The 14,679-nt window shown below is 39.0% G+C and overlaps 3 protein-coding genes and 1 long non-coding RNA gene across 5 annotated transcripts; 2 read left to right on the top strand and 2 right to left on the bottom strand.

Moving 5' to 3' along the window:
* The first annotated feature begins 770 nt into the window (after window positions 1-770).
* On the top strand, window positions 771-1,722 carry LOC129778740 (uncharacterized). 2 transcript variants are annotated; one of them, XM_055785822.1, is made up of 3 exons: window positions 771-1,004; window positions 1,062-1,098; window positions 1,161-1,722. In XM_055785822.1, the coding sequence occupies exons 1-3, from the start codon at window positions 920-922 to the stop codon at window positions 1,489-1,491; spliced, it is 453 nt and encodes a 150-aa protein (XP_055641797.1). In that variant the 5' UTR covers window positions 771-919; the 3' UTR covers window positions 1,492-1,722. The 2 variants fall into 2 exon arrangements, with proteins under 2 accessions (XP_055641797.1, XP_055641798.1); XM_055785823.1 differs by having other exon boundaries at window positions 774-992; window positions 1,161-1,715.
* Window positions 1,497-9,814, bottom strand: LOC129778739 (cyclic AMP-dependent transcription factor ATF-6 alpha). The gene is made up of 5 exons (XM_055785821.1): window positions 9,534-9,814; window positions 8,424-9,412; window positions 8,207-8,370; window positions 7,461-8,146; window positions 1,497-2,141 (listed from the first exon to the last, which is right to left on the bottom strand). The coding sequence occupies exons 1-5, from the start codon at window positions 9,562-9,564 to the stop codon at window positions 1,822-1,824; spliced, it is 2,190 nt and encodes a 729-aa protein (XP_055641796.1). The 5' UTR covers window positions 9,565-9,814; the 3' UTR covers window positions 1,497-1,821.
* A 2,165-nt stretch (window positions 9,815-11,979) lies between these two features.
* LOC129778260 (tigger transposable element-derived protein 6-like) lies at window positions 11,980-13,605 on the top strand. Its single transcript, XM_055785055.1, has 2 exons — window positions 11,980-12,868; window positions 12,927-13,605. Exons 1-2 carry the CDS (start codon window positions 12,838-12,840, stop codon window positions 13,421-13,423), a joined length of 528 nt encoding a protein of 175 aa, XP_055641030.1. The 5' UTR covers window positions 11,980-12,837; the 3' UTR covers window positions 13,424-13,605.
* On the bottom strand, window positions 13,515-14,297 carry LOC129778261 (uncharacterized). The gene is made up of 3 exons (XR_008743411.1): window positions 14,167-14,297; window positions 14,000-14,106; window positions 13,515-13,922 (listed from the first exon to the last, which is right to left on the bottom strand). It is a non-coding gene; the product is annotated as an uncharacterized LOC129778261 (long non-coding RNA).
* Window positions 14,298-14,679: the final 382 nt, after the last annotated feature.

Raw genomic sequence — 14,679 nt, 5'->3', positions numbered from 1 at the left:
GAGTCAAATATCTTTGATGTGATGGATAGAGCCTCTTATTTTTCAAAAACCTGTGAAATATTGTTATATCCAAAAAGTCTACAACAAAAATAGAAAGTGTTTTACAGATATGTCTGTAAATTTACAAACATATTTGTAAATCTGGCATCTCTGGTGGTCTGAGAATTTATTGCAAGAAATCGCTTGGAAACATGCATGAATTTGCTTGAAAATGCAGTGGATTGAGTCCGCACCACTTAGCTCTGACCTAACACCGACCATTTGAATTACCAAAGAATTGTTAGCTTCTTTAAGCAAGCATTTTTCTGGGTGTATGTAAAAACTAGTGGTAAGCAAGACGGGTCTATGGTACTAGGTGAGGCCGTTTCGTCACTAAGTTGGTTAGGGGAGCGGTATATGAAAACAGTACGGAAGAAAGCAGATGGAGAATTATTTGCTTGTAGCGTGAAAGAGACAGACTGATCACGAGCGAGCTTCGCCACTAGTGTATTGTGTATTGTTTACAAACAAAACACAGTAGACTTCCAAGATGGCTGAAGAGTCGTTTTAGCAAGTTGGCCCACCTTAGGATATACTTCTAGGCGCCTTGGTGGTAAGTTTTCTTCATTGACCGTGTAAATAAACCATTTTTTAAAAACAATAACAAAAATCAAGAAGAATGCAGCTATTATGCTTGTCCTGTCAATGTAACATATTCACCTTGGCAGAAACGAAATTGTTTCGATTCCGTTACGCTTATTCATACCGGGCAAAATTGCAGAACTCTGCATAGGAATGCAATAAACGGTTATTGTAAACAAAAAGATAAACAATAATCTATATTGTTATTTTGCACCATTTCATGTATTTCATGTATTTTATGTGTTCTTAATTGTTTTCTTTCGTTTTGTTTTGATTTGGAAGCTGTTAATGATTGATAATGGAAGACAATGCAAACGTTCAACAAAATATTGTTATCCGTCGACGGTCCTCATTATTTTGTTCAGGTTCAGGTGAGTATTCAGGTGAAGAACTGTTTTTCTTTATTGTTGAATCTGAATTAAATACGCAATCCCAAATAGGTTCTGCGTCAGCGTCTCCGAGCACATACAAGCCAAGGTGCGTTCCAAGAGTGTCTTCTGATGTACTCTCAGTTCTGTTAATTTTTCTGCCTATTTTAGCTATGAAAACCAACTCACCAAAGAAATTGAGAGCTGGAGCAGACTGCTACGCAACAAAATTCACGAAATCCACGAACACAAACAAACCATCCTGGAACTGGACAGCTCAATACTGTCGGCAGAACAGCAAGCCTACCTGAATACGGGCCCAAGTGTGGAGAGTTTTGTGCAGAGCTCGAACGAATTCTGCCACCTGTTGGAGCGTTACATTCAGCGGAAGTCCTTCATTACCCAACGATATGACGCTATTCTACGTGAAGCACGCGCCCAGGTCGATACTAAAGCGATGGAATTGGTGGAGAAGAGTCTTCTTTCGAAGGAAATAGAGTGACGGGGTTGCGCTTGTAATTTGTTTTTATTGTATCACCTTGTTTTTATGCATCCAATACTTGAATAAATTTGTTTGTGTCGTTAGCATGTATGCCAAAAATTGTCGAAACACCTAATCCTAGTTAGTGTTACAATTCAATTCATGTAGTGATTATTCCGGTAAGCCTAATACTAATATTACAGCAGATGAAATATATTATATGCTCAACAAATTTTAATTATAAATTGATTGCACGGCATAATGCATGAAACGTTTCATTTCAGTCCTACAATTCATCATAAAGATTTCAAGTTTCCACAATTCTGCTTTCAAAACTAGCTAAATCTAACCTTAGTTCAGTTCTAATTCCTCCTTCACGTGCGCTGTCATGCGCTGCACGAAAAATGGTCTAACAGCTGCGTGCTTATGGAGCTTCCTGTTCACTTTTGCCGTGGTGTCTCTAGTAATATTCCGTTCCGGACGTTCGTTGAATTCCGACGCTCGGCTCGTTCTGTTTGTATCCTGTCTCGAAAAGTCGTCTTCGGCATCCGGCTTCCCATGGGAGCGTAGTAAATCGCCTGGGATTGTTTTTTCCCGGATTTGAATCATCGAAGTGTTCATCACTTCGCAATCGATTTGCATCAATGTTACTTTATCCGATGGATGGGTAGCTAAAACGAGAACAGTGATAGAATTGGGTGAGAGGTTTGGGAAAGTGGATGTCTTTCTTTTTTTATAATTCATTTGTTTTTGCAGGCTCAGGCTCAAGCTCATAATTATATTTTCATACTAATATAAACATCTTTCATTAAGGGTCTGATCACGAACGTCACTTCACGGTGAAAAAGAAAAGAAAAGAAGTGTATATTCTCAGGTGTATATAAACTTCCATACAATTCACTTCGTTTTCGTTTTTCGCTATGGTTAATAAGTTGGAAAACCGATTACTCGCGGTCGACTCGAGTTTAGCAGGGTCATTTTTTTAAAGGAGAATGAGGGGAAATAGGGAAATTGTAACAATGTTGATGATCACACTCAATTCTTAACACGATGAGCCCCGGATTGCCTCGCTTTTCTTCATTCTGCATCAAGCGTATTTGCACAATACCAGTGTCGTTCCCCACTTCCGATTTGACACAATAAATATCGCCTCCAGTCGCATCCACCTTTACTAATGAGTCAGTCTTTTCATTACTCGGAATAGAGCAATGTGAAAGGACACAGACAAAGGTGATGGCATGACAGCGTCTGGATAAAGCACTCAAAATGTCTCGTATCTTCTCAAGGAGTATCTTCGGTGAGTGCTTTTCTGGCCTCATTGAACGGATAGCTTCGCCAAAGCTAAGACTATCCGTTACAATGTAATAGTGTATCGCTGCCAGTTCGGCACTATATGCTGAGCACGGATATTGAAGACTGTTAGAGATGGTAAAAAATTAACACTCCAAACCCTGTGAACTCGTTGTTCATAGAGGACCCATGAGTAAAGTACATATTTCCACAATTGATACGTCGATATTTTGCTTCGAAAATCGATGGAATGATCTCTGATCGATGATAATCGGGAATTATATGAATGTCCTACTTCATGGACAGATCAAAATGCACGGAGAAATTGGTGTAGTCAGGAAAACAAACACGGTTGGGAATATTCGTAGAAGGAACAACCATCATGAATTCACAATGTGAACTCATGAATGCAGAGTGAAAATTTAGCTCGATCTGCTGCTCAGAGGTACCGAAGAGATAACAAATTGAAACGATCTTCTAGTGAGAGTACGCTTGCCAAACATCGAGACTCATGCTGTGTATTAAGGGCATACATCCCAACGCAATGCGGTAATGCGGTACTGAATACGCTCGAGTTTAATGAGCTGTTTTTTTAGCAGCTGATTAAAAACATAAACTGCCATACTCCATCACATAATAACATAAACTGCCATACTATCGCAGTGGGTTGCAGCAAACAATCTTTAAGATTGTGGCGACGGCTACCACGACATCGAGCATATTGTCTGGTCGTGTATCCGGTTCCATGCTGCTCGCTCTCAGTTCTCTAGAGCACTGAGAGCTCAAGGCAAACAATCGGATATCCCCGTCCGGGATATCTTAGGTAGCCGTGATCGTGATCGTGATCTCTTGCTTCATCTATACCTGTGCCTCAGAAAAGCCGATGTCAACGTTTAATGAAGTTTCCATCGTTGTGTCCCTGTTTCATATCCCTCCTATCCGATCTATAAACTTTTACTTAGTCGCGGCAATACATACACACACTCTTTACAGATACACGGGCCAAAGGTTGTGCATTCCACTGATCATTCAACAAGAGCTAAAGGTTGTACCGCTCATGACAACTCTACACGAGCTGATGATTGCGCCGGCTAGTGACCATTCTATCCAGGATTCCTCGAGTCGAGAAGACGCACCACGCTAGATATGGGGTACAGACTAGGGGACGTTGCTCATTAATGATCAGCTGCATCCCAATAGTAAGTATCGCGTGTCGGGCAACACTTGTAATACTAACCTCGAACAGACCGAAAGTAATCGGTTACATATTACTAACATAGATAATAAGAAAAACTGTCAAAATATTGAACTCCCGGCCCCGTCAGGCTAACGCCGTATGAGTATTTTTTTTTCCAAAATATAAATATATATTTAGGAAAAAAAATACTCCATCACTGAGAGAATAGTTGTTCGATACAACATTTTAAGATCTTCCGGATGGGCTCCCCACCAGGTGCCGGTAATTGTACGGAGAAAGTTTATTCTTTGTTGGCATTTTTCACTCGGATACTTAATATGGACCTCCCACATTTGTAGACGTACCAGACTCCAAGATACTTGAATGAAATGACATGAGTGATCGGTTTACCTAAAATTTTAAACTTTTGCTGGTCTAACCTGCCTAGAAAAGACGACCATCTCTATTTTCTCCGTAGAAAACTCAATTCCTAGACCAATGGTTCAGGTTGAAAATTTGTTCAAAGTAACTTGTCAGGGTCCTTGCATCAATCATTCTTCATTCCCCGACCATCTTCAATCGGGACTGAGAGTGAACATAACAAAACAAAGAGTGGAAAACAACATTCAATGAATGAATACTCCTTTGGAAGGATCGCACGAAATGAAATAACGAGTGAGTCAAAATAGACTGAATCTGCTTGTATGTTTGATTTTATTTTCCCTTGTACTCTTTTCCTTGTCAGCATTCAAGTGCACATGAATCCACCGCTCACCGCTAACTTGCGTTATTATAATCTTTTGCGTTGGCTTAGATCGTTTCATACTAGAAACAAAAAATGTCATTGCAATAGTGCACAGGAAACAACTCGATTTCAACTATCTACCTATATTTTACTTCCGCGATCGAGGCTCAATGATTGCTATTTGAGTGAAAAACGAATGATTTTACAGAGACACTCGCTGGCTCAAGCAAAAGTTTCCAGTTTGATTCTATCACCATCATTCCGAGAGGCAAATGAGGAAATGCGAAATTCTCTGAGAATAGATTCGAGCGGCATAAACGGAGAATAGAAGGGTGAGTTTTATCTGTGGATGAGTGTTGTTGAACCAATTTCGATGCGATTTTGCCCATACCTGCTTGCAGGTCGGATTCGTTTGATCTTACGACAGACACTACTGCATCATCTGCAAGTTGTCTTAGGCTGCCATGTTAAGGCAATTGTCAATATCGCTTACGTAGAAGTTGTACAAAAGTGGGCTTAATCCTCTAATCCTCTACAGTCACGGATTCTTTTTTCAAATTATTCAGACATTATTTTCAGCGTTCACCCCCACTAGAACGTCTTTAGAATATTTTCATTTATCACACATACACATTGGTTTTGTGCTGGCAGCTTTCTGCTAGGAGTATTTTATGTTGAAAGTTGGAAATTCGAGATAAAAATGGAATAGGTTTTTTAGATAAATAAAAAACTTGGGTCTTAGAGGGTTAAACATAACCCCTGGGGCGATCCCATGTAGCAGACCGGACTCTCTGCCGAATCTCCGTGATACAAATTCAAATGTTTCTTGCAGAGCAAGTTATATAACACGTTATTCAATAGAGGTGGCAGACCCCGAGAGTATAATTTGTCTGACAGAACCTCTATTGAAACTAAATCAAAGGCCCCTTTATGTACAAGAATACTAAAGTCTTTTGCTTTTTCGGCGTAAGCCATTTGAATGTCTAAAGAAAGCAACACAAAACAATCATTCGTCCTCTTGCCCCTGCGCACCCACCCATATTGTGTATCTGAGAGTAGGCCATTTGTTTCAACCCATCGATCAAGACGAAACAAGATCTTTTTCTGTAACAAATTCCGTATACAAGACAGCATCGATATTGGGCGATACGAATTGAAGTTGGACGCGGGTTTTCCGAGTTTTTGAATAGCTATAACTCGTTCTTGTCTCCAATAATCAGATCAGTTTGTTCAATCGGTTTAGGGAGTATACTATCTCCCTAAACCGATTGAACAAATTCAACAAGCGATGTTTCACCACATCAGGGAGGGTTTTTAGCAGTTTGAATGTAATTCTATCCGATCCAGGAGCAGAATTGTTATATGACGGGAGAGCAAGAGAGAATTCTACCACCGAAAACTCGGAATCAGGATCGTACAATTCTCTGCGGGAGCGGAATCGGGACCTTCCGTGCAACATTAAAAATCCAGAACGCTTCATCATGTTTCGAGCCCTTTTCCTAAATTTTTCATTGGCCGCGCTGTCGTAGATCGAACGAGAAAGGAAGTTATAGTCCCTCTAAGGATCATCTCTGGAATTGATGGCTAGAGCAATCGCGTCTGCATACTCATTCCAGTCAATGTGTCTTATGAGGTCGTATGTCATATTTATTGATTCAGAAGAATGAATGATAGACATCCTGATTGACAAGTGAACACTATCGTTGGGATCCTGGATTACATTCCACTTGCAATCTAACGATAACGAACTCTAGCAAAGCGAGGGTTCAAGAGCACTTGGTTTTAGTATCCATTATCACGTAAGAAAGTAAAGTTTCGGACAGAGCAGAAACATCACAATTAAGGGGCTTAGAATGAAATGGGTTTAAGTGATTTGATCGATTTCTCTACATCGACTCTTTCTTTTGGTCATAACTTAGCTTCAAATACATCCCCAGCTGTATTTAACAATGTGGAAGATAGGTCAGAACCTCATCTATCGGATACTATAGCAAATTTGAATTGGAACGTTTTTGCAGTTGAGTTATTAACTAAAGAAAAAGTTGATGAAGACAAATCGAGCAAATCACTTACACCCCTTGCATTCTAAGCCCCTCAATTAATGTTATGAAACAAAAATTTGAACGTATCCATTTTAGGGATAAGACTATTGACATTATGTGTAAATATAGATTTCTGTCTGTCTGTTCCTCAGAGGCTTAGGAAATACTGAATCGATCATCTTGAAAAATTGTATATAGGGGTTTTTGGGTCGCTGAAAGTTCTGATGATGGTTCGAGGCCCCTCCCCTGTGGAATGTATAGTTTCCATACAAATGAAACTCAAATTTACGGATAGCTCAAGAACTAATCAATCAAATTGAGTCAAATTTGGCCTGTTAGAGTTCTTGGGTACAAGAAATGTTTCTGATGGTTTGACATACCTCAATCGTCTGAAATGGGGGGTTCCCATACAAACAAAACATGAATTTGTGCGTAACTCGAGAATCAATAGAGTAAATGGAGCCAAAATTGTAATGTGAGGATTATGCAGTACAAACATTATGGTTTGAAACCTTTTCCTCCTCGTGAGAACGAGAATCGGCTGCTGTGGCAACCATTACCCTACTTATCTTGATTTCAGTACACAAAGGGCACGTGAACGAAGACTTTTTTCGTTGCACAGGGTAATATTTCACACTTAATATCAATAAACACACATCACATCACAGCACAAAACACACTACTATGTCAGCCAAGGTAGATAATAAAAAAAAGAGTTATCCACGCAAATACGTACCATTCTCCATCATTGCCGGCAACATCAGTGACATTTTGGGCCGATTGGTTTTATTGTGCGCCAGCGCTGGCAAAAGCAAATGTTCGCCACTGAACGACACCAGATAAAAAGTATCATCTCGTCGGCCAATTTCCTCGAAGAATTTCGCATACTTTCGGTTGAATCCCGCGTAGTAAAAGGCCAGATCATTTTGCTTCTGTTCCTTCTGTTGTTGATACAACTGCAAGTCTCGCACTTTCTTACTTTTCGATTGCTGACGCTTTTTGGGAACGGTGAGCTTGCTTCTTTTCTGGAATGTTTGCATCTGCGAACTAATATCCTTCATCTGTTGGTACATGGAATCGATTGTATCCTTCAGCGCAAACATTTCCGAGAATGAGTTAATGCTCATATCGTCCCCATCCCGGTCGGTAAGATTTTTGTACCCATTCTCACCGATCCATCGCCGCAACTCGCTCGCAAGTCTTATGTTTTCGGTTTGGTTCACATAAAAAGGACACACCGGGAAGATAGCATCAGATGTTCTTGAGAGATCGTCATCCAAATCCGTCATGTTCAAACTAATATCTAGTTTTCGCCGATTCGATAAATTCGAATCGTCGAGCCACAACAGACTTCGTTTATGGTGAGTCGATGCAATTGGTTTATCGAGCGAAACCTTATTGTTACGAGCGGTGAGAAGACTTCTGAAAATATATTCAATAATCACACACGACAATCAACCCAAGATAAATCGAAATAGTCACCCCAAAGGTCCGATATTGATTGACACCATAAACAACATCGCTAGAATGATCGCGGTGTTCTTGCGTACATTTGGTGTCAGCTGCTTCGAAATGCTCTCGATGTTCAGATAGGGCTTTCCACAAGAGCATTTCAGCTTCAGCTTTTCCAGTAGTTTGGAATTTTCCTGTAAGTTTCAATACATGTTTAATTCTAACCTTAACCCAAGCCTCAACTTACATTTTTCAAAAACAGATTTTCACTCTTCAATGAATCTATCTCCTGCTCCAGGGAAGTGACGTACTCCTTTTTGCGCACCCTGGACAGATACGCAGATTCACGATTTTTAATCATCCGCTGGTGTCGTTTGAAGGCTCGCTCATCGACTTGATTGCTCGTGGGAGACATCATCGGTGCCATAAGGGGAGCTGCTGGAGACTGCGTAGATTCCGCAATTGAATCTTGCACCATTGCTGCCGCTGAAGATGCACTTTGTACTTGTGACGGAGATGAATTGCCTCCAGCTTTCGGTAGGACGGGTTTGTCCATATTTATGGTAGGTGCAACCGTTGTTTTTATGAGAACCGGCCCCGCAGTTGTTTGATTCTTGATATTATGAATCAATGCATTATAATCCTTAGCGGTGAGGATTATAGTCCTTTTAGTAATGGTTTTTGATTTCATCAAATGTTTGTTGGCATTGTTTGTCCCTTTTGGAGGTAACTTAACCTTCCTCAGATCGGACAAATTGGATTGACAGGAAACTTTTCGAACGGTTGGTGGATGAGCCGCCCCAACACGAATCACGTTGGGTCCCGGAATGTCAACGACTTCAAGTGGATTCAGGAAATATTCTGAAGAAATGGGTGAAACGTCAAAGGGTGTATTGTCCAGGCGTGCGCTGCTACTAGAACCATATCCACTAGAAGGATAAGATTCGAAGCTTTTGTGGCTGTCAGATGGAGACGGAGTGTTTCTGAGCGACATGTTTGACTGCTCTGATTCACTATCTCTTTTAACAACTCCGTTGAGGAACGTGTCCGGATCAACGAAGTCCCCATGATGGGGGCTTGTCTGATCTTGGTGAAACAACGTTTCCTCCGACCATTCTTTCGGAGATAATAGTTCACAATCCAATGCTTCTAGCGGTCCGTCACTGATAGGAGACTCATCGTAAAGTTCCACTGGGAAATCATCCAGCACTGTTGGCATATCCAGTGTTGTTACACCTATAACATAATGATCAGCTTATTTCTATGAATCAATTCGAAAGTGAACTTAAATTATTGTGCAACAAGAATCTTTCCATATAGATTCTGTTCGACCGCAATGTCATATAGAAAGGATTACCATATAATTGGCCCTCCATCCAAGAATCCATGCTGAGAAAAAATTTCGGCTCGAACCGTATAGAATGACAAAAAATCACTTCCCAATCAAATAGAAATTACTCAGAATTCAAATAAGCATTTGAATCGTATAGTCTATTTAGCATTACATCAATGTCTCAACAGAAACTGTTGTTACTTCATGAAAATATATACAAATAATATATTATTTAGAAACTTTTTTCTTTGTCAACAGAATCATACTGGTTCTACAAAACCGATCTGAAATTTGACAGAGCACAACACCAGCATTCGGTGTTTTGACAATTGGCACAGATACTGTACAGAGAAAATATTGTACGAACAAGATAAATACATAGAGAGGAATGCAAACAAATAAAATTCACGACACAGAAGGTACGTTGCCGTCATCTAGCGGATATTATGAATGCATGAAAAAAGTAAACAAATCGTGTGTTTTTCAACTGTCCTTTGAGTGCTTTTTTTCTCGTTTTTTGTTGTACTTTATAAAAAAACGAATACGTAGTGGCAGAGTAAAGCTTAGTAAAGCAGTTTTTACTTCAGGAACTTACTCGAATAAGAGTACCTTCATTGGGACTAGTATGCTCAAATGCTGTTGTAAATTTTCATACATTGAATGAAAAATAATTTGCGTTTGCATGGTCATGTTACATAGTCCGGAACCGTGTATAATCATCACTAGAAGAACTCCTAAATCTTTTCACCAGAACCTTTGAAAGGTGGACCTCAAAAGTTGAACGAGTTGCCTTTACAATAAGGGAATTGCTTTTGTTAGTAATACTGAAAAATATGATCATAACGCTGATCCTAACTGTCGCTCGATTTGTATAGTCGTTCCAAATTATAAATTGAGATATTGGCCCAGAATATTGTAATCTTTCATCGAAACCAGATGAAACCTAGCCCAGCAAACATTAAATCGTATAACTTTGCACATGATAAGTCACATATAATTTCGTATCAAATCACAATCGCATAAAATATCAATCAAAATATCGATCATATATATCTAAAATCGCATAAAATGCAAAAACACGATTTTCCATGTCATCGATGGATTAAGTGGTAACGTTGTCGTATCAAATCGCATATCAGTCCAAAAAGCATCGCATATCGTTATATACGGCTTTATATGCGTACAAAATATGGCATATACGTATATCGCCTCCACTTTTGTGTGTATATGCTAGTTATCTGCATCATATATCATACAAATGTGTCTTGGTTGTATCTATATCGCCTCCAATATACAAGCTATTCATACGACTTAATGTTTGCTGGGCTGATACCTCGAATAGCTTTAACGGTTCAGGATGGAAATTGTGCCATTGACAAAAAACCATACCTGAAATCTTCATATCAATGAGTTGCATTTTTTTCCACCAGGTATGTAAAATTACCCTCGACGACCAAACGACATCCTCCGGCAGTGAAATTAAAAATATCAGTTATGCGCCACAAATACATTGCATGCTGCGTTTTCTCCTAATAATGGCTCTAGAAAAAAACGCGAAAAAAATCATTACTTCACACTGTTTTCGCTCATGATTTTTTTACCACTTGTACAAAACTAGTTACACTTTTACTTAGAATATTTATACGGACAATTTGATTTTCATTGATATTTTTTTTTCCTAAATCTGTGTTCATTTTTCCCGCCGCAGAGAAAGCCTCAATTCCTACAGCAATAAAAAGATATTTCTAATGCTGCTAGTGTATATATTTCAACCTAATTAGCTCTGTAGAACATTATTCTTCCATTCAACGCTCACCATTATCAAAATCAATTCAGTTGTGAAACTACTTGTTAAAATCCACCACTTGTTGCTTTGCGTTTTGTTTATCTTTGCTTCATATAAACTGGCTGTCAAACTCAGCTTCGATGCCCCGAATTATTTGAACCGATATTCTGGCATGCTGTGTAGAGTCTGGCGGGTCAACTTGCTGAAATTATTTTGCAGTTATCTGGAAAGTTTATCACGATTTACCTGTGAACAAATTACAATAAGCTTCAGCATGGTTTGTGAACTACAGTAATTTACATTTAATGCGACATGTCGAGGCACCACTCAGTGTCGCATTAGAAGAGATTGTGACCTGTAATTGGACATTCACGCTGACAGTGGTCAGTGTCGACGTCTGGTGGCGACTTTCAATTCGGGCTCCGAACTAGATAGTATAATCTCTATTAGATTAGAAGGCACGAATGCAGTTTTAAAATGTTAAAATTTGAATGAAAATTTCTACATTATGTTATTTAATTACTTGAAACACGTATTTTTTACTCTTATTTAACCGTTTGTCCATACATTTCTGATATTTTGACTGAAACTTTTCATTAAAATTGAAATTGTTTTCAAACACAATTTTCGTATGAGATATTTTCACCACCTGTAAAAAAAAGTGTATTTTATTTAAATAGAATGCTAATTCGATACGGATAGGTTAACTTTTATTCATAATTGTAATTTTGAATACGTGTTCATTCCGCCTGAAAATTATTTACTATCTTCGACGCTCCCGAAATCGTGGAACAAAGCTCAGTGCCGTCAACGCGAATATCAACAAACACAGCACAAACGACAAACAGAATGTGAAAAACAAGTTAGAACCAGAAAAGAAAAACAGCAAAATGGACTCAATTTTCGTAGACATTGGTGAAGGATACATGCAAGGAGAATATTTAGATGAACATTTAGAAGATCTACTACCGGCCAACATTCATTCGAGCTGTTCTATTGCTTTAGAACAAATCACCGTCAGCGAAGCTAACAGCAAGCCTGATCAAAATGACCGTCCAGTGAAATACAAGAGACGAAAGTATAATGTCCTCACCATCAAAGATAAGAACATAGTCTGTGAAAGCCTTGCCTACAAAGTCATTGGTTAGTTCTAGCGAAAAAACTGCACCCGGACGCAAGTCGTTGAAGGAGAGACTGACAATTACACCTTGCAGCAATGCAAGTGGTAGCCACAAATTACCATTACAAGTGCTTGGCCGCGCATCAAATCCTAGGTGCTTTAAAACGCAAGGCGTGCCTGATGGGATACACTATTTTTCAAATAAGAAAGCGTGGCAAACTAGTGCGACGTTTACTGATTGGTCCTGCTCCGTTTTCGTTCCTGAGATCAAACGGAAGGCAGCTGCACAGAATAGACCGACTAATGCGCTTCTAATTCTAGATAATTGCACCGCACATTGCAGTAAAGATAAGTTTCAAGTGGATGATGCAGAAATTCAGGTGATCTTTCTTCCTCCAAATGTGACAAGCTTTCTTCAGCCTATGGATCAAGGAATCATCAATGCTTTTAAGGGTAATAATGTCATTACATTTTCGAGTCCAAGTTAGTGAATATTATTTTTATTTTTTAGTTATCTATAAATCGAATTTTCTGCGCCGTGTTCTGTTAGAAACTGACAGCGATCGCCCAGTTACAGAAGTTATCAAATCATTTAGCCTTTATGATGCTATTCAACTAGCGACTGATGCGTGGGCCACTGTAACTCCAGAAACGATTGCTAACTGTTGGCGCAATCTCTTAAGTCAAGATCAAAACTATAACTCGTTCAAGGATTTCACAATTTCTTCACCAACAAGTGACCCCCGCGTGTTGCTTTCTAAAGTAGTGCAACTCGTTGATCCAAACTACGAACTGACCGAAGAAGAAGTTCAAGAGTGGCTAAGCAACTCAGACAACATAGATGTAGCGCAAATATATACCGACGAGCAACTGGCCAAGCCTCTGGTGGTGACTTTTTCGAGGCCGACCATGAAGAGCAAGATTGCGATGCTAACGAAAATGCTGAGGGTGATCTTAGTACTTCGGTTATATGTACTCTTGGAGGAGTCAATCCGAAAAACGCAATGATGATAAGTAGGCTATCAGCATCATGGATGTACTCAAAAATGTTCTTATTGCTGTTGGCGATGACCGTAAATTAGTGGAAGCCGAAAAATGAAAAAACGAATATGAAAATGAAATTATTCGCCTTCTTGACGAATAACAATAGTGAATTTTAATTAAGTATATGGCATGATAACAAAAATACAAAATGATTGATTGTAACACCATAAATTGTTTTGATTGGAAAAATGGTTGAAAATACTCCTAAAAATTTATCGTGTTGTAAAAACTCGCACAATGGTATATTCGTGTTGACGGCATTGATTCTTCACTTTTAGTTTATCGAACTGTTCCTGATAATCGGGCTGCTCTCGGATTAGTATTGCGACTGTGCCTCATTTCACACCCACTGCTGCTCCCAAGTCTTCCGACTCGGCGTATAGCAATATGGGATATTGCGTTTCTCACAAACAGATGGCAAGTGACACATGATTTCCACTTTTCTGCAGCGAAAATGACAATCCTGTAAAAATTGAGATGCGAATTAGAGACTTCCGATTAGATATTTGACTTTATTCAACTTTTTTTATAAATTGCAACCTCCATTTCAACACACAATATACACATTGCTTTCCCTGTTTCATTATTCCGCGGACGCACTTGAACATCCTTTAATCCATATCGTAAATAAGATTTGTGTTTTGATGCTGCAATTAATTAATATAGATAAGAACATGCGGAAATAACATTAAAATATCCATCTAAACCTTTTTTGATAAGTTTATGAATGTTCTTGGTTAATTTCTTCGGCGCCATGGGCTGAGTGATTGCATTCGTAATTTTAAGTTTCACATCATATTCTTCCTTAACGATAGTTGTGTCGATTTCGGCATCTGGTTTCTCTACCTTTATATTTCCTATTATTATCTCGAAATCAGGGGATAGTTTAGTTGCGCCTTGCAATACCGCAATGCTATTTCTTGCTTCTCGATTCCGTAAACTGTCGACCGTGGAAGGCCCGTTTCGTCAGCCACTTGTAGAACACTCTCACCACGATTTATCAAAATGTTATTCTGAGTCCATTTTGATGTTTTTCTTGTCTGGTTCTAACTTGTTTTTCACATTCTGTTTTTCGTTTGTGCTGTGTTTGTTGATATTCGCGTTGACGGCACTGAGCTTCGTTTCATGATTTTGGGAGCGTCCAAGATAGTAATTAATTTTCAGGCGGAATGAACACGTTTTCAAAATTAAAATTATGAATAAAAATTAACTTATTTGTA

Source organism: Toxorhynchites rutilus, chromosome 3 (assembly GCF_029784135.1).
Source record: "Toxorhynchites rutilus septentrionalis strain SRP chromosome 3, ASM2978413v1, whole genome shotgun sequence".
NCBI lineage: Eukaryota > Metazoa > Arthropoda > Insecta > Diptera > Culicidae > Toxorhynchites > Toxorhynchites rutilus.
Note: the sequence above shows the minus strand (reverse complement) of the source record. Positions and strands in the feature narration are given on the sequence as shown.